The 19704-nt window shown below is 37.3% G+C and overlaps 1 protein-coding gene across 7 annotated transcripts in view; it reads right to left on the minus strand.

The window, feature by feature from the left end:
• TOX (thymocyte selection associated high mobility group box) overlaps positions 1-19704 on the minus strand; it is a 219195-nt gene that overhangs the window by 7795 nt on the left and 191696 nt on the right. For all 7 annotated transcript variants that reach the window (XM_030944218.1, XM_030944222.1, XM_030944224.1 and 4 more), the window contains 2 exons: positions 18129-18209; positions 5302-5688 (listed from right to left, as the gene is read on the minus strand). In XM_030944218.1, the coding sequence (XP_030800078.1) occupies positions 5302-5688; positions 18129-18209 (468 nt within the window). The remainder of the gene's footprint in view (positions 1-5301; positions 5689-18128; positions 18210-19704) is intronic.

Here is a 19704-nt window from a genome sequence, read left to right on the forward strand (position 1 = left end):
GTTATTATTTTTGGCAGGCTATGCAATCGTATTGCTGTATACATTTATTTTCTAAAGAAAAAGAAATAGCTAAAAGTAGACTAAAATGAGTTATTATTTAAAAAAAAAAGTGACATACATTAATCTTCTGGTGCTTTGTTATGCATAGGTACTTGCAGCCATGGCTACTAGCAATTAAGAACTTAGTTTTGTTTCCTCTACCTGTGAACTGGAATGGGACAGAGTTGGACATGGGACTCACCATCCCATGCAATGCTTGGGTGAAGGATTTTGAGCAGGGAAGGTGATGCTTCCAGTAGGGCTACTTAAAGAGTTCCTCAACAACATCTGGGTATATTAACGAGGGAGTGAATCCTCAGTCTCATCGCTCTTCACACCAAAGAGCACAGTGAACAGGCTGGGTAGAGGTGTATGCTCAGAAAGAGGCACAAATGTCCATGAGAGTAGAGAAAGGAAAGAATGAACTTGCAAGTGAAAACAGGCCGCAGCTTCAGCTGCTGCTTCAGCCTGAACTTTGGAGAAATTGTGCTGATTTGAATGACAAGGGTTAATAATCAGATCATCTAAGGCAAACTGAGTAAAAATTAAACATCATGTCAAACCTAAGAAACAGACTGGAGAGAGAAAACTCTGTATCAGTCAAAAAATTATACAGTGATAAGATGCTCATATGAGCATTTAATGAAAGAAAAATCACACTCTTCAAATCTATTGTGAGTCTACCTCTGTGTCAAAGGTGGATAAAAGAAAAACTATGGCAGAGTGAATTTTGACTTTGAAAAGTAAAACTTTAACACATCTCCTGTTAATGATATTTAAGAAAAATATAATGAATTTCAGAATTAGAAGTTAATAAAAATCAGGATCTAATTTTAAACTAAGTATGAGAACAGAGATTATGGTCATTTTTTTATAGTTTAAAAGGATTATCACTGTAAACAAGCATCCCAAAGGTCTACAGTAATGACCTTTTTAAAATTTATTAATTGACTGTTGGAACAGAAGAGAAAAAATGACAAAATAATCTACCTCCAAGAAGTTACAATTTAGATAACTTGAAATAGAGATTGTTTAAAAGAAATTAAAAAATAATTACTTATACTAGGCACATGACCAAAATGCTAATACCGAAATTTTATATTGCATTTCAGACCAATTTGGATGCATTGCATCAGCTGCATACTCCACAGAGTTAATTGATTTTAAAAATAACAGAAATTGTGCAGTCACTGAGGACTTTTGGCTACCAACACTTCTGATTTTTTTGATGTTCTGTAGTTTTTGTTGATCCTCAAAGGAGACTGCCCTTCTCCAGCTGGCAGTAACTCTTGATTTGGCAGCTGCACACGTGCAGGCAAGGAGTGCTGGATATGGAGAAGGACATGCTGTTCCCTGTAGAGCTGATGAAGATCAGCTCATTGCCCTGGAAGCAGTGGGAACAGAACTCTCTCCTCAGGTCAGCACTTCTTAGTAGACCCTCCTCAAAGTCTGCATAGAAGAGTTTGTGAATTTCACGCACAATGTTTTTTGGAGAACTGTGTTCCTGCCTGCCAGGACTGAAATCTGGATCTCTTTGTGGTTTTTCTTGGAGTTGGCAGTCCTTCAGACATTCTACAAGATGGCCTTTGATAAGAAACTATCCTTTTCCTGGAAAAAGTGACTGACCAAATGCCACAGAGCCAGAGTTCAAGCAGGGGTATGTTGAGAGCAGGGATTTGCAGAGCCTGCTACTGTTGAGTGTCACACTGGTGAGCCATGAACTATTTCAAAGAGGGATGTTTGAAAAAAAAAAAAAAAGAAAGAAAAAAGGGGGAAAAAGGGAAAAAAAGAAAAAAAAAAGAGAACCCACAATTGATGATGTTTACTTCTAACATGCCTCCAGCACAGTCTGCAATGAAGGTGCCCAGCCAGGTGAGCCAACACCTGCAGTAGAAAACTGCTCTGCTGGGAAGCTGTTGGCAGACTTACTCTTCTCTTGCCTATTAAGGTCCATGCTGCAGTATGACATGACAAAATTTGTCTCTTTTTTTTTCTTATAGTGTATTAGTCTATGAGTAGTGCTGAGGCTTCCAAAAAGGAAAATTACTCCTGCTGCAAGTCACTCCCTAGGGAGTGGTAAGTTTACTAGTTTCTGTTCTTGCTGCCTTCATGGAGTCATTGGAAAGGTTTATGGTGATCATACCTAAGCATGGAGGAAATAAAACAACTTGAGGGAAGAGAAAGTGAAAAAAAAGTTGGTTTAAAAGCAACTATTGCTCTGCTTTCTCAGAATTCATATTCTTCCATTCTTCTTGGCTTTTTATTCAGGAGAGTGTTCTACACAGTGTTGTTTGGGACTGAACATCACATCCAGACCTCCCTTTCCCTCCTCACCACAGGCCAGACAGACAGTGTGGTGCCTCCTCTTTCTCCTTACTGCTGTTTACTCTGAGATGCTGGGAGAGCTCAATTTTTCTCCCACTACATCTTTTCCTCTTTAACAAGCTCTGTGATCAGCAAAGTGTTTGCTCTATTTCAACCAGAAGGGAGAGCAGAGTCCTTTGACAATTGAGCCAGAAAGAGGCCCTTACTTTTAGCTTGTAATCTCTTGACTTTTTGCTATTTGCCTCCTGGTGACCAACCTATCTTCTATGTTCTAACACAGTATGAAATCCTGGTGTCGTGTTTTCTATCATTTCTTGACTAAAAAGGGACATACCTAAGAAACTGAGCAGGATACCACTATTCTGTTCTGTTCTGTCATGGCAAATCATGGTATTGTCAGTACATAATAGCCCTATAATGTAAAATATATTTTGCTATATTTAAATTCAATTCACAGACTCTATAAGTGGTTATATGTTAAAAAAACCCCAAACAAATATTCCAAAGCGAAATTACATAGATTTTCTCGAGCTCAAAAGCTGCATGACTGTAAAGCAAAAGCAGGAGTGTAAGAAATATAAATTGGCTTGTAGATATTACACAATGATTAAAGAGACATGTAGGTGAAGCATGGCACTGAAGCATTTCAACAAGTAACAAGCACCTTGAGTGAAACAGAAATATCTCACCACAGTACCTTCATTAAAAGCATCAGCCTTTCTAACTAAGGAATATGAGTTAGTAAAACGCATTTGACCTAAAATTTTGTGAGTTTAACAGGAACACAGAGGTACAGCATTTTTACTTAACTGTAATTGTCCTTAATTAAAAAAAAAGACTCATCATGATAAAGGTCTACATTCTGACTTCTAGAGACCTGTTTTCTACAACCAAGTGTCCTGTATTTTTTTCTTAAGAAAGAAACAAGTCAGCTGTGTGCCATATATCTCACAGATGACTGAAAGTACTTCCAAACCATGGATGCACACACCTTGTGCTAAAAGCTTGCAACTTGGCAAAATAAAACATTAGCAGATTCATACTACATTAGCTTTTCTTTGGTAGAGAGTTTAAAGTAATGCCTAAGTGTTTATTCATACAAAAGTGATAGTTTATGTATAAATATGTAAGTATCTAACATCTGCATGACATTTTTTGTTAGCCCCAACTCTACTATTAATTCACTAAATAGAGACAGTTTTTCAAATGCATTCAGTAAATTATGCCTAACAATTCTGGAAAAGACATAAGGAGTTCTGCATTGGACGACTAATACACAAGTGACACTGAAGCTGGCAAACAATCTGAACTTGGAAGACTGAGTCACTGTGCACTAAAAACTCATTGAAATATAGCTATAGATCTCAACAGGTGGCCGTCACAGATGTAATTCCTCATGTTTGGTAAATGAACCAGAGTATTGCTTTGTCTCTCACTGCTCTGAGACTTCAGGTTCAACAACCAGGATTCCTCTGGGCTTAGGATCTCCAGACAGACCCTCCTGGCTTACCCACCTAGGACTTCCTCCAGCTAATTCCAGCTGCCCAGGCTTGGGCTCAGCTCCTGAGTTTCTCTGAGACTTGAGCATGGCTCTCCTGGAACACTTACACCAACTGCAGGAAAACCACCATGAATACATGACTCCACATATGTGCGGTCATAAGTCTGTTGAGTCTGTTTTCTCTGATAGTGACAAATTGACCGAACTAGGAAAAAGTTGTGAACACTTCACAAGTTTTCCTTTCTGATTACTCCAAATCACTCCTGAGACTAAGATCAAAGTCTTTGAATAAATCCAAATAATCCTGAGCATACCTTGATTTATCTCCTGAAAAACTAAGTTTATCAGTCCAAATTGCTTTCAACACTTTTGGGGTTTTTTTCTGCTTTGGAAAATTTCTTCCCCTGTTAAATTGTTCTCCTGGCGAGAAGCTGTGGCTTGTGTTCTAGTATTCCCAACTCTAAAGAACAATCTTGAGATGAAATGTTTCTGGCTTGGAAAGCAAATGCAAATGCCTTGTTAGCAAAGGTGAATTTTTAGAGAAATATAAAGCATGGAGCAAGTTCATGACTATGTATTATCAGCCGGTACTGGCAAGTTTTGTGTATACAAATTTTGTAGATTCTTGCAATTCCATTCAAAAATTTTTCATTTTAATGCCACTTCACAAAGCAAGATATTATTATTGATAGTCAGATCTCAAACAATACAAAAGGAAATTTTCTCTCATGCAATCAACAGTTTATCTGCTCTCTTTATATTCCCGTGTAAGCCTGGAAGGCACAATACTATGGATGGTCTGCATTAACTCAGAACTCATAGGAAATGTATTGAGAATCAACTATCTAAAACATTCAGAGCAGGGAAAAAAAAACCAAACAAAAAAGCCCCACATTGGGATGGTGGACACAGCCCATTTATTTCCAGTAAAAAGAAGGTATATCTATTTAGCAAAATGAAGCTGTGAATGTGGAGTAATGTAACACACTTGTGTTCACTTAATCTAGCATGTTCAGTCCAACCTGGGCTGCTTTACGTTTCCTCTGACAGTTCCACATCACAGTCAGCACAAGGGTAACAGCATAAGCTACACTCATGTTTTTTCTAGACATGCCTGCCTTTTGTTTGCAAAGTGTGACTCCTGAAAGCTTTGCATTTCACTATTTCAGGGTAGACACAGATTTGCAGACGAATCTATGGACAGTGATGGACATTGTCACTAGCACAAACACTTCTACTGCAGTTTTCCATCCTCTAGTTGAACTCCTTTGTTCTTGTCCTTGGAAGACTAAGCCTATACTACCATGATTTTGGAACCTGCAAAATTAAAGCTAATCTAAATCTCTCTCACTATGCTAACTTCTGGATGACTCCCCTCCCCACACCCTCCCCAAAAATAAAATAATTCCCGAGAGAACTGAAAAGCCCCAACTTACTTGCTGCATTGTAGGTGAGTGTAAAGCAGACTGGACCTGCATTGGTAGCTGGTTTCCAATGGACTGCTGCATTGGGATCGGCTGGTGCTGCTGGATGTTGAGATGCTGGTGCAGAGGGGGGCTGATCTGAAGTGGTGGAGGAGGGGACACAGCCATGTTTGCTATGGAAACAGTCACTGGCATTTGATTGTTGGGCTTGGGCGCTATGTTCCTGGGGATATTGGCATGCATGGCGGTGATGTGAGGATTCATTCCTGGTTGTTGGTGGTAGTGGGAACTGAGGTACAGTGCAGAGTGAGCCTGGGCAGGCCCATGAAACACTGACTGCTTTGAAGTCATCATCTGAGGTTGTGGGGAGGCTTTAACATCAACAGGTTCGCTGTAGCTCTGTTGGGGAAAAGAAAAGCCAGAAAACTTAGAAGAAAAAAAATCAGAATACTTAGAAGTTACCAAATATGGCTGTTCTACTCCCCTGAAGTCTGTTTAAGAGCCACACCATAGGCAAACATTTATCTGGACCATCAAATTTTCCTTGAAATGGAGTTTGGTTATTGCTCTAGAAAAATAATTAATCCCTTTTCACCTTGCATTTTTACCTTCAACATTGTAAAAAAAAAAGTAATTTACGTCTAGCCTGGCATTTTCTTTATCCAAACTTGGAACTGCCATCCCATATCTAATATCTTACACAACCAAGGCAACCAAGCCTGACACATTTTTTCACATAAGCAGCCACTATTATTGTCCTCAGATTCCATGGCCTAGTTGAAAGGAGAATTAGGAGGGTGGGTTACAGCCAAACTCTGTAGCGATTTTTGACATGCTTTGCTTTCCCATCTGCAAACCATGGACAAGATTTTCAAGGTCTTTTACCATATACATTGATATTGCTAATAGTTACTTATCAGTTAGTTGACACGAGGAAGAGGCTAAACCCCATCCTCAGCTGTTCTGCTGCATGGAACAAGTATACTAGTTACTGTGCCAATGCCTTTATTTTGAAATATTTTGTGTTGAAATGCTATCCATGCCATCAAACTTATTACATAGGCCATGCATTAAGAGAAATAGAAATACTCTGAATAATTTCTCTTTTAGCAAAACATGCTTTATTAATCCAAAAATTCTGTTTAAAACTTATAGCTATATAAAAGTTAGCCTGCACTAGATATAGGGAAGTTATCTTTAGTCTAAAGCTAGAAGAATACTACACAGAATATGAGAAATTGCAGTTTTCAGAAATATTATGGTCTGTCCTGATTTCTTAAAGTTACTAACAATAAAACTTCTCCATGAATGAATATGAATTTTAATAACACTTTTTTTTCTAATATTTATAACTTCGTACATTTGGTTAAACTCAATTTACTCAATTGTTTTCATATATTTATTTTCTTAGATATCTGGAGTGCTAACTGTGTGCTCAAATAAATGAGAAAAAATTTAAGAATTAACTCACATATGCCTATAGGTGGGAATCATAATTTGAAGTTAAGTCATACTGGGATTAATAGTCAGTGAAAGGTGAAACATGCTGGGAAAAAAAATGGCAGAAACGTCCCTCTGGAGAAAGTCATTTTGTCAAAACAAGGCTTAAAGAGGAATAGAAGCCCTTATTCTGTGATCTCCGTGTCATGTTTGCTCAGTTTACAAGTCAGAGTAAGTTTCATGTTACTCTCAGCACTCCAGGGTCAGTGAAGTCTATTTGTATTCCTTCTGAAGGATGCACCATCACCAACAATCTGTTGACACGAGCGCTGCTGAAATTGCTTCATTATATGCAATGATGAAGATGAGAATGATAACTTCCTTCTCCCTATGTGAAACTGCAGTTCCATTAGCAAAAAACCCCTTGTTTTCTCCAGTAAATGAAGGAAAATTAAATGAATATGAAAAAATTAATGCAAATCTCTGTCTCTGTGGATCTGCCTAGCTCTGCTCGCATGTGGGTGTACACGTGTGCAATATATATTATGTTCATGTTTGCAGGATTCAGATGCAGACATAAAAGCCTGAAAGTATGAAAGTAGCTGAAAAATCTGCCATTATTTGGATATTATTTTTTAAACATTGAATTAATGTTCATGAAAACATGGGAACAATTTCCCCCCTCCTCTTCCCAGTTGTATTTTTAGAACACTCCTGAGTGTAGAAGGAATGATGGGCAGGTTTACTGCAATTTCAGCAATTCAGACGGTTTGTTAATTAGCAGCATGGTCAGGAGACTCCTCTTGGGTGTCCCATGCTTATTACACATTACAGGAGGTGCAGGCTGTGTTCTTTCTTGAGAGACTTGGAAGTTTTTCTGAGAGCCCAGTCCCCTCACGGAAACAGTTTGTCTTTCCATGGTGTAGCTGACAGGCTCTCTGTGGTCCAAGCAGGGATAATTGCTCCTGAAGTGTCTAAGGGCAGATTGGCTAAACTAATCCTCCTGGAGAGGTGAGTGCTGCAAAAAGCCTTTGCTGACATACTGATACACACTTCTATTTCATTTTTCGCTACAAAGATGCTGCCATACACACCTTTAACAAAGAACTAGGGAACCGATCTAATTACTGCACAATTCTGAGTTCACACATAAGTGGTGGATGCATGGCCCACACTGACAAAATTACTGACACATAGATAGTATAATTTGATACTTTAAATGCTGAATTATGTTAAGAGGAATTGCAGAGTCTATGGTCAGAGATAAATAACACTTATTACACCTCTGAGAAGAGCTCTGCAAAGTGATCAAAAGGGACAGTTTCAGTTGTCTCAAGCTATGAATCAGCTTTCTGTATGTTTCACCTCCTCTTGATCCAGTAAAAAGCACAACACTTCAGTTTAAGAGCAAGTATTTTGCTATAACTTAGGATGCTTTAAGTCATATGTGATCTGAAACCAAATTGTTCAATATCAGTGTTTGATATTGAGTGTAACCTTCAAGATCAATCAAAATCAAATATCAGTATCTGTTGTTTTTCTGAAACACAAAGAAAAAAGGGAAGAACATTTTGAAATCCCAACAGAAAGATAATGAAAGTAGAAGACATACAGGAAAATAGAGGGAACAAAATAAGTTACTGGAATCTTGATAAATGAACCCATTAAGTGCCCTTCTTCAGTATACTGTACTTTCAGTTTTTTTCTGCAGCTGGGTCAGAAACACATATTTTGTAAGTATTGCTGGACCTAATAAAATAGGTGATGTCAAGTATTTCAGCTTTGTGATAACACTTTGCTGTGAAATAAAACAAGAAGCATGTATGACACATAGGTGACACTATGATTTTGGGCCCAATTGCTGCTCTCACAAACAAGAATGTGCATTGCACTGGTCCACTGCAGTACCAGACAGTCTTAGACAAGGAATTTTATTATGAGTAAAAATTGGAATTAAGAAAGAATGGATTTGACTGTCCAATAAGGGCTTCAAATACACAGTTACATTTTCTACTTTGCAGGTTGGATTTCAGCCAATATTCTCTTGACTTATCCAAGGAGAAGAGCACGCAACTTAAAAAGCTCACCAAAACTTCTAATTAATCTGCCCCAAACCAACACAGGCAATTTACATCACTAATTTATAGGATGAAGTTCTAGGACAAAATTCAGATATATGTAGTGGAGACCAAAATTACAAATCCATACACACAGGCCACAAAACACTGGGGCCTAGTAAATCCTAAATGCTAAAAAATCTTCTTCTAGACATGTAGTGAGGACATCTTCCATGACAACTAGCTGGAGAATGGTGGTGCACACCCACCACTAGAGGGTGACAGAATATTACATTTAGTTAATGGCAGGTGGTGGTATTTTACACATCCATTAGGGAACATACACTAGGGTGACAAACTAGTTTTTCATAACAGTCCTTTATGCTCTTTGAGTGGCTTATACTTGTTCTGTAAATCTTAACATCAACTTCATCGACTAGGAGAAAATCTTCATAGTCTAGGAGAAGGATTTCCTATGGACCTGTATCTCCTTCTAACATCATCACTCCTGTCTAAATTAAACAAAAAAAACCAAAACTCAGAAGGTGAAGACATGGCAATGGAACAGAGAAAGTATGACTGCCCTTTAGGCACAACAGAAATCCCTTTCCCATCCCCTCCCCCCAAAAAGAATCTGTTGTTTTTCTGAAACACAAAGAAAAAAGGGAAGAACATTTTGAAATCCCAACAGAAAGATGATGAAAGTAGAAGACATACAGGAAAATAGAGGGAACAAAATAAGTACGACTGTAATTCTGATGATAACAAGTGTAATTATATTAACTAAAATTACTGGTGGTGCATGACCCTTGGTTCACAAAATTATTTTATTTGTATAATATTTTCAAGGAAGTGTGTGATGATGCAGATGAGTGCTGCTCTTAAAGCATTCAGGGTGGATAATTTTGCACAAAGTTTGGAAAGTGCTGAATCAAGTTATTCCCCATGCTTTTCACCAAACTCATGACTTCCCTACCAATTTTAGAGCAAAGAGAGCTTTCCCATGCACCTCTATCCCCCAGCTGTGTGCCAAAACTCCTTATGCTTTATTGCCAAATTAAAGAATTCAATTAGGAATAACGGGTTAGGCATTTCTCACTTAGTTGTGCCATTCTTTCCTGAAGGGAACTGCCCTGGGCCAGGTGATCATTCTTATCACACTGCACTCAGGCACAGGGAGTGTGTCTGCTCCTTAGAGGAAAGTGACATTGAGATTTCACCCTATTCAACTCACTCCTGTGGTTGAGAAATTATTTTTGGTAAAGACATCCTGCTCAATTTAGCTGTGTTATAAAAAAAAAAACCAAAAACCTAGATGATGCCATTTTGGCATCTCCATATCTTTGGGACATAATCTGAAAACTTTGAAACAATTTGAAAACTCACACTTTAAGCTCTCACCTATGCGTCTGTGTAACCAAACAGCTCTTGAAACCTACACATGGGTATTGGTTCTCTTTCTAAATTGTGTCTGCCTTCTGGCTACTGTTGGAGATTGTAATCCCATTTCTGTTGGAACATCAACATCCATGTGGTTGAAATTAAAGCAAGGATGTGTTTTAAGAAGGCAGTACTCAAAGGGCCTGGTCCTTAGACTACTGAATTTAAAGGAAAATCTATTATTAATTCAAACAGAATTTGGATCACAGCCCAACACTGTTACTGTTGCTGAAGTATTAATGTCTGGCTGTCCATTGTATTTTTCATGAAAACCAGGTAGGATCTGACTAATAGAGGCTGAGAATCACTCCCAGTTGATGATCACTACTTTTGACCTCTGATCCATAAGAAGCATGCCTGGAATCTAAAAGTGATTATACTTATTTCTATTGTTGACATATTAATGCAGTTTTTGCTAGAAATGTTGCCGATAAGTAGGACTACATAGATGTATTCACAGATGATGTATATGGATATCTTCAACTTACATAATTTATACATGCATCATATCCAGAATTCTTTTCTACCATAGAATAATATGTGGGAATTAAATAGATTTTTACAATAATTTCACTCTAGTATGCAGTGTTCAACTAATACTGCTTCTTGCAATGTGAAACTAAAAAGTCAGTGTTGTCCCAAAGAAACCAGAGATGTTCTATTTAGAAAGGAAAAAAGGGTTTTTTTTCTTGTTCTATTGATTTCAGAAAATTAATGATCAAAGCCTTTCAGTTGGAGCAATATAATTTCAGTTGTTTACAGATAAGATATTATCAAAATGCTTCTTTATTAATAACACAAATTAAGCTCTCCTTTGTAGTAAAATACTCAGTAAATACACTCAGAACATTCAGTAAATGTTCTTGGTTCTACTGTATGCTTATGTGTTGTTTAAATATATGCTGAGAAACCTCCTCAAGGACAAAGCGAGCCTTATGGCCAATATGCAAACAACTAACAGTGTAAGCAGCTTTACTTGTGGGCAAACACAATATATTCCAAATTCAGAATGATTTTTTTTTTACAAAGTCATAATGGTGTAACATAGGTCTATCTTAAATCAGAAACAGGTGTTTCTCTTTAAATGAGAAATGGAGGTCTGGCCTCCTCTCTCTGCAGACTGGAACATGCACTATGTGAGGATTTCAAAGCCTGGAAAAGAGCTAAACCTAATTCAGGTTTTACATGAATATGTATCAGAAACCTACGTGGTTGCCACACTGTCCCTTTCCATGACAGTGCCATGCTCACACCTGGTGACTGGTGTCTGTCCTTGAGCCATGCTGAGGAATTCAACAATCTTCAGACTCTGTGACCAGAGTGAAGGTTACACTCAGGAAACAGCAGTGATTATGTCAGCTGGTACCAGGATGGTCCAGGCTGTGCAGGCTGTGATCAAACTTAGGCAGGTCTGACTCAGCTTAAAAATGAGTTATGTTCAGTACTGTGACATTACAGAAGCAGATAGAAGGAAATTGGCTGCATATTTATGCAGCTCCTACAAAGCTTACCTAAGCTTAAGTTTGCATCTGCTGTCTTTGCTGTCTCTTTGGTGGAAAGAGCATCTTGAATTGTTTATTCCTTCTCTCAGCTTTTCTGTGTTCACATAATCCTGTCTTTTTGTAACATTTTGGACATTTTAGGTGACTTCCAACCCCAAGCCTGTCCTTGAGAAGAATCCCTTTTTCTAGCCTGCGTGGGCTGTCATTTCATTAATACCCCTGTGAAGATGCTTATGAGAGAATGACTTCTCTCCAGCACTGCTTTCTCTTCCTTAGCTTAGCTCTTTAACTCCTACAGAGATCCCTTTGATTTAACTCTATCCACTCCAGTGGATAACTCATATGCATATTTGCAGCACAGCTGCCTTCCTACCTAAGTCACAAGAGGATCTTATCAAATGACATTTCCTATTTTGTTAATTCCAGTCACCTATTGCAATAACAACATCTGGGACCCCAGAGAGTTCAGAAAGCTTTTTGACACATTCTTGATGTTTCAGAAACAAAGGAGTAAGCCATGGGTTGTCATCTATAATTAGTCAAGGTGGCTCAGAAGAACATCTTCAAATCTAAATATACATTTTGTCACCATCTACAGGGGATTGTCATGGATTCATTTAGGATATGTAAGTAAAAATGGATGTTTTATGAATGTAACCAGGGTACATGTGATAAAGGCTATGCAACTTTAATTTGATACAAATGTTCTAATTCCCCAAATGGAAGCACTAGGCTAATAGTGAAATCTAGTTTTATTAACTCACTTCAAAAACAAACACAGCTCCTTTTCAAATCAAAACCTGGCTTCTATCAAGATCAAGACATTTCTGCCACTTTTTGGCAGAAATTATGTGAGAGCATCTCTAAATTTTTGTACTGCTGAATGTAAAGCATCACATGATTTAGCCTCAGATCAAATTCATGGCACTAACTTAAATATAGTTTGCTCTTTATTTTCAGCTGCAGTAAAATGTTTGGACTTGTGTTATGATTAGACAATTGTTTTATAAATACACGTTTACTTAGCAGATACTCTGGTACATCACATAATTGCACATAAATGATTCAATTTACAGTTCTTTGAAAATTTCTGACTGCATCATAATAAGTCCAGAAATAATGAAAGAATGAGGTATCACAGAAGCAAGAAGTACCTGCTTTGGAAGCTTTTCATTATAGTTTTTCTATCTAGTGATTCTAATGGAAAAAGGTAAAACTTGTATGTGTATGTCATCACTCTGAGACTGTTTTTTTGCTTTAAGGGAAATATTGCCATATGCCTCGTAGCACTTTAATAGCTACCAAAAAAAAATCATGCATCAAACATAGCTGTATTTTTTATTTATTCTTTCTCTTATGCTTTCACTGAGAACAGCCTAACTGGCTCATGAAATTCCAAAAACATCTGCATGGACTAGGTTGAGATATAATGTAGGAAAAGCTATTCTCAGAAGCAGGTGCCTCTTTGCCAGCAGCAGAAGAGATGCTGCTCTCTTTGCATGCAATAGCCAAACTGTTAAAGCACTGACCAGGAGACAAGACAGTTCAGTCACTAACTCTTGTCAAGGGATATTAAGAATTTTACTCCCAAAAGAATGTCCTAAACCCCAGCAGCTGCTTATTTCAGGGAGGAGTGAGCCAGGATACAGAGCCCCCCTACATCTGAAGCTTGGCCACTATGAAGTGATGCAGTTACTAAAAACAAATTGTGGAGAGAACACACCTGCACACACACATTTTTTTAGGAGTTGGGAAATGAATAATCAGGGAGATCTATTATATATTTTTGCTTTTTTATATGTTAGGCAAATGCTCTCACACATACATATATGAAATTGGAAACTAATACCAATTTTATAGTTTTAGTTTTGAGTTATATTTGGGTTTTGGTTTTGTTTGCTTGTTTGCTTGTTTTGTTGATTATTGTATTTATTTTTTCTTTATCATGGTCTCCATATTGCTTTTTACAAGAAGGTCAAATGTTTTCATTTATGTCCACTGCATTTTTAAGAGACTTGAATTCCTTAGGCTGATCATTTTTATTACACCATGGGCAATGTAACAGATACTTTGGGTCCCTGGAACTCTCTGGTTACAAATTGCTGGGCTAATGGCATTAAGGCAATGTCAGTCTTACAGATATGACCTTTAGTTTGCTTATGAACCACAATTGCAGGATGATGGACTAGGAAAAGCTAAGTCTGCCATAAGTTTCAAAACAATTTTACATGTCCAAAGGATTTGCACTGCCCACAAAACTGAAAAATGTCCAATGTGTTCACTTCAAAGTCAAATGAGGACACCACTTTGACTTAGATACAGCATCAGAGTTTTGAAATATGCCTGAGTATTTTGATATTGAATAATATGCCCCTTGCTGAGAGGTTTTAGCTTCAGCCATAGTCACTAATATGTATCTTCATGAAACTTGAAATTGTGTCACTACACAGAGAGAATTAAAGATTCATCTAGTCAAAAAGAATAAAAAAGGGATGAGAAATCTTTTTATACTACTGAAACAGGTACAGTTGTACTGTTATAATTAACACACATATATGTATCATTTATATGCACATAAATGTGTGTTGAATGCATAACATGTATATATTGTTTTATAAATATTCATAGATGAACCTATGTAATATATGAAAATATTTAACATTTACCCATATACATCTGTATTAAATATATATATCTGAAAGATGCAGCAAAACCTCTAATGTCAGCCAGAAAAAAGGCTGGTTAAGCTAGAAAAAGTGCTTGTTTTATGAAAAAAAGTAAAATTGCAATTCACAGCATTTTATGTAATGCTGTACAAATTACCAGATACCAGAGACTGCATTTCTGGACCTGAATAGTACTAAAAGTTGCAACTAAGGGCAAATATAAAGACACTTGTTTACAATGCAAAGGCTTAGTCAGTACTATAAGCAATATGGCAATTTGCATAGCAGAAGATATAATGCTTTGTTATGTGTTTTTACTTTGCCTATCAATTCTTACACACATGAACAAATTCAACAACACACTTATTAATTTCAACCAGTATAATGAAAAAGGAGAAAGTACAGGAAATAAACTTATAAATGAATGGGTATTAATGCATACTGACATTTTTATACAATCATATGTTTACCTTATTTACTGGGTGGTAGCCATACATGTCTTGTAAAGACATCATGAAAGCATTCAGAAGTCTACTAGAAATGGGCTGGCAATCCTATTACCAGAATTGCTGGTGACATTTTCACTCTTTTCAGCTATGATTTTGTCAAATAGCACAGTCTGATATGAGACACACTATGGGTGTGTGTGACCTCTGTGTGTGTGTGCCAAATTCCAAACAGGACTGCTCAGCTCTCTAAACAATGAACAGGGAGGTGAGGAGAGAAAAAAATTAGAATAAAGGGGCAAGGAGCTGAATGTCATGGAGAAGGCCACTCTCTCCACCTGATAATCCACATCCACCCCAGAGCTTGGTAGGAACACCATTGTGTCTGAATTTCATTATTCTGCTATCAGGAAAAGGCTAGGAAGTGTTCTGGCAGTAGTTCTGCTCCTCTCTAATCTAATCTTCTACTTTGACTATTCTGGAATCTAAAATGGCCAAGGTGGGTGCCATGAATTCAGTTCCAAGTCTGGACTACTGAGGTAGATAGAACATGGCATATGTCCAGTCCTTGCTTTTCAGAAAAGAGACTTGCAAATAAATGCAGAAAAAACATGCACAGACTCTCATATGCTCACTAGTTTAAAAACCAGTAGTACTTCATGAAAAAGGCAGCAGAATCAGTGTCAAAAAGATAGGAAACAGGAAAAGCAGCTGCTCTGGGAGGTGTAAGGCACCTGCTGAGCTGGACAGAGGGGACCTGAGCAGAACCCTTGCGTACTTGTGCTGGCCTCCTCCTGCAGACAGAGACCTCTAGGAGGGGATATGAAAGAAAGTTTGATAATTGGATAACATTTGGATAGCCAAAGCGTATCCTGATGGGATATGAAGCATAATTGAGGATCTCATAGCTGCCACCCCAAAGTCATTGGAGCTCTGCTATGAACATGAAGGGCTTAACATTGTTCAAATACTTTGAAAAAAAAGATATTCCAAGGAGAATATGCAAAATTAATGAGAACCTGATTTCACAGTTATTTAATTGCGTTTGAAAATATGGACTATATAAACTTCCTGGTCCCAAGTATTAGTGAGAATTTCTTTATACCAAAGCACTGTTGGGATGAGCAGCACAGCAAATTCTATAAGGCAGTAAGGTTAAACAACATGCAGTAAATATAACTCAGGAGGATCCAGGGTAAACACCTGATTGTAAATGTGAGGTACCACAGAGCGAGGCACAAAGCACAAAATATAACTGTGAGCAAATCATTAATATGGTAATAAAGAATTTTTGGAAAAAGTGTGTTACTTTTGGCATGTCTAAGCTTTTGATAATGAGGTCTTGGAATCTTAATAATACCATCTAAAAGTAGTTTTTATGGATGGTAATGTAACAACATGGACATAAAAGACCACTTTGACTCCAAATAACCTTAATTATGTATTATATATACTCTCTCATGCTTACAGGCTTGTCTAAAAAACTACAACTCTTCTGGTGCCATATAAATATTTAATAATGATAATGTAGAATATACTGATATTATATTACAAATGGTTATTTTACAGCCTTATTCCAAAATGGACTTGCTTTTGTTACATGCCAGCTCTTTTAGATTCATTGAGTGTGTTCATGGGAATAAGCAATCAGTACTCAGCTTCATTAAGTTTATATTTTTATACTTTCCACACTAGAGGAAAACATTACATTATGGGCAGAATTTAAATAATTGCTTAAAAGTTAAGAAAATGCTTCAGTGCTTTTCTGACTAACAACAAATTTGAATATTTGCACTAATGGATTAATGCACTGAACTGATCAAGAGTCTTCCAAATTTTTTCTAAAACAAAATTTCAAAAAATGCCATAATATACTCTTTTATTATTTAAAAAATCACATTTTTTATATTGTGCATATCAAAATAAAGCCACTTAAGAGTGTTATGTAAATAGTCCATGATGTACTGAATAATAATAGCCAAGTTATCTTCTCAAGTGAAAAGCTGTGTTAAAACTGGAATATTTTGAGCTTTTTAGACCTATCTTTTGCCAATAAGCAAGCTATTTCAAAAAGATTTGCTTGTGTTCAGATGGTACTCTTTCTGAAGACAATGATTATTTCTGGAACCAAACTGTCCGAATACAGAAATGAAAGGTATACTGTAAATTACTTTAATTAAATACAGGAGTATTTATAATGGCATCTAAAAAATGGAAAGTTATAGCACAAAACCCCCAAAGTTGAATTAGGTGGCAGCCATATTTCAGACTTTTAAATTCAGAACAAACACTGACCAAATACAGAGATAATGCGGAAGCAAGCATGAAAAGTCCTTCATTGGCTAATCATATAGCAAAGCCCCTGAAAAATTAATATAGTATACAGAGTAGCATTGTGTGCAGGGCCCCAAAAATATTTTGAAACTAACCAAGAAGTTCTTCTCATGTCCTACATGCCAGTCCTTCATACTGTGCTCTTTACCTCTAAAATTGATTTTATTTAACTAAGAAGAAAATTTATCTAAATTTGTTTCGATAGATCCAAAACAAGTAGTTCTAACTGGTAAGATTCTGAAGTTGCTCAATGGGTTTTTCACATTGACATAGTATAGTTATTTCACATTCTTCTGCATTGTAATAGACACTTAATGTAATAGATGTTTAAAAGTTTATTACAAATTCTGAAGAGTCTACTGCAAAATTATGGGCACTGAGAATGTTTGAATAAATCTATTTAGAAAACTGCTACTGGTTGTATATTTGGTGTGTTACAGTAAAGAATGTTCCACCATTGCCTTAGTGGTGACCTACGCTGTGCTCACAATGGCCTGCTGGACATAAAATGTAAATTCACATTTCTTATGAAAATCTGCAGTAACATCTGAGCTTGATTATTTTTGTCTTGTGATTGCAAGGTAAAAAGCAGTACTAAAAAAACCCCACAAAACCAAACCCAGGCATTTTGAGCATGATATACATTTTTTGCCCTTATTGGTAGCACAGTGGCTGCCTGGCATGTTTGTTATATGGAGGTCTGTTTGCCACTACCTCCTTCCCCTGATGAACTTACATGTTATTCCCAAACTGAAGTGCTGTCTTGATGACCAGGAGGGAAAGGATGTCTTTATGTGGACAGATGACTGTGTTTATTGAGCATTTGCAACTTAAACACAAGTTTAAGGTGATAATAAACAAGGCTATTTGCACTAAATACTGCGGTGCTCAGCTGAAGATGGTTTGCAATATGTCACTATATAGATGTGTGTATGTATATACATCATGTGTTACCTTGGATACAAGGCTTGCTCTGTAGGCAGCTAACTGCTTCAGATACTCCTTCTTGGCAGCTTCAGTTTTCTTTTTGTATACCTAAAAACAAAGAGTGGCACATTGGTAAATTAATCTGGTTTTGTTTTCATATATCACTGGTGTGTCTCTATGTCTTTCTAAGTAAACAGCCTTTCCTCCACATGTTGCTTAAAGCGTGAAATAATAAACATCAAGTATTTTAAAGAAAATATTATTCCAACTGTGAAACACCATTTCACTAACCAGCAGTACTGAAAAAACAATATCCCTCATAGCACCTCAGATTTAATTGCTCAAAGTGAAGTGTGGGTTGTACTTTCAAATGGGACCTTTGGGGATGGGGGAAGGTGGGTGTGACCCTCTCCACTGGCTTCCACCTGTGAGACCAGTTAAAACCCTCTGGGGAAGACAAGAATTTGCAGAAAGACATTTGAGCTAAATGAAGGAGGAGATGACAGCACTACAGATTAGCCAAAAGAATTCCTCTCTTCCCTGGGTGAACTGTTGGGGGCAGTCAAAGAAGCCCATGGAGCTGCTAAGGATAATAAATGTTAGTCATTATTCCAGTCTTGATCCCATATCGGTCTAATTAACTTCTCAGAAGCACGGATCTATTTCTGTACATTTCTCTCAACTCACCAAATTATTTTAAATGTGGCATGTGCACAATCTCATAATAGATTAAAGACCTTGGAGAATCACTTCCATTTTGCCCAGATTTCAAGACCAAAGACTATCTGCAGGGTTAAGCAGGACCTCATAGCACTACAAGAACATGATGTTACAAAAGCATGCGTAGATATTTAGGGTTGAAAGCTCTCAGGAGGAGAACCAGGTTCTGACCCATGGAGCCTAGCTAATGACTTGCTGTTAGCCATGTCAGTGACAGATTTAGGGACAACTCAACATTTCTGTTTGCAAATATTGTCATGAGTTTCTCATTACTTCATGTTTTGGTTTTTTTCCTGAAGGGGTAGATTTAGGAGTCATGCATGCATCTGGGCTTCATGTAACTAAGCAGGACTGACTCCTCATCTTTCTTGTTGAAAGGAGAAGTTTAACATCTAAAGGTTTAAAAGTGAGGGAGAAAAATAAAGGGAAAGAAAATTTACTTTTTTATTGTTGTTATATTTAATGATTTTTAAGTCATTTGCCAAAGGTTTATCCACATATGGACGGACATTTGGGGTTCATAATATTGCACAAAATGAAACTGCAGCTTTGTGTACCTGTTGTCCATTTCTCCAGCCAAATGCACAACCTGGGCACCTGTGGAAAGCCTCCACGAGGAAAGTAAAGACTGTCCACCTTCCCCCTCCCATTCCCCACTGCCTGGTTAACTGGGCTATTGATTCAAAGCTAAAAGACAGATAAAGCTATTTAGGAGGACAATTTTGGGGTGTTCTTCTGAATTCCACAGCTAAAAGCACACATGAACATCTCCTCCCTAGAAAGATAAACTTTATGGAACTTTAAAGTGTTCTCTTTTGATCTTCCAATGCTTCAGGAAAACCTGCAGTCCTGTAAATGGAGAGGACCTGGCAGCACAAAGTGT

The sequence above is a fragment of the Camarhynchus parvulus genome, chromosome 2, assembly GCF_901933205.1.
Source record: "Camarhynchus parvulus chromosome 2, STF_HiC, whole genome shotgun sequence".
NCBI lineage: Eukaryota > Metazoa > Chordata > Aves > Passeriformes > Thraupidae > Camarhynchus > Camarhynchus parvulus.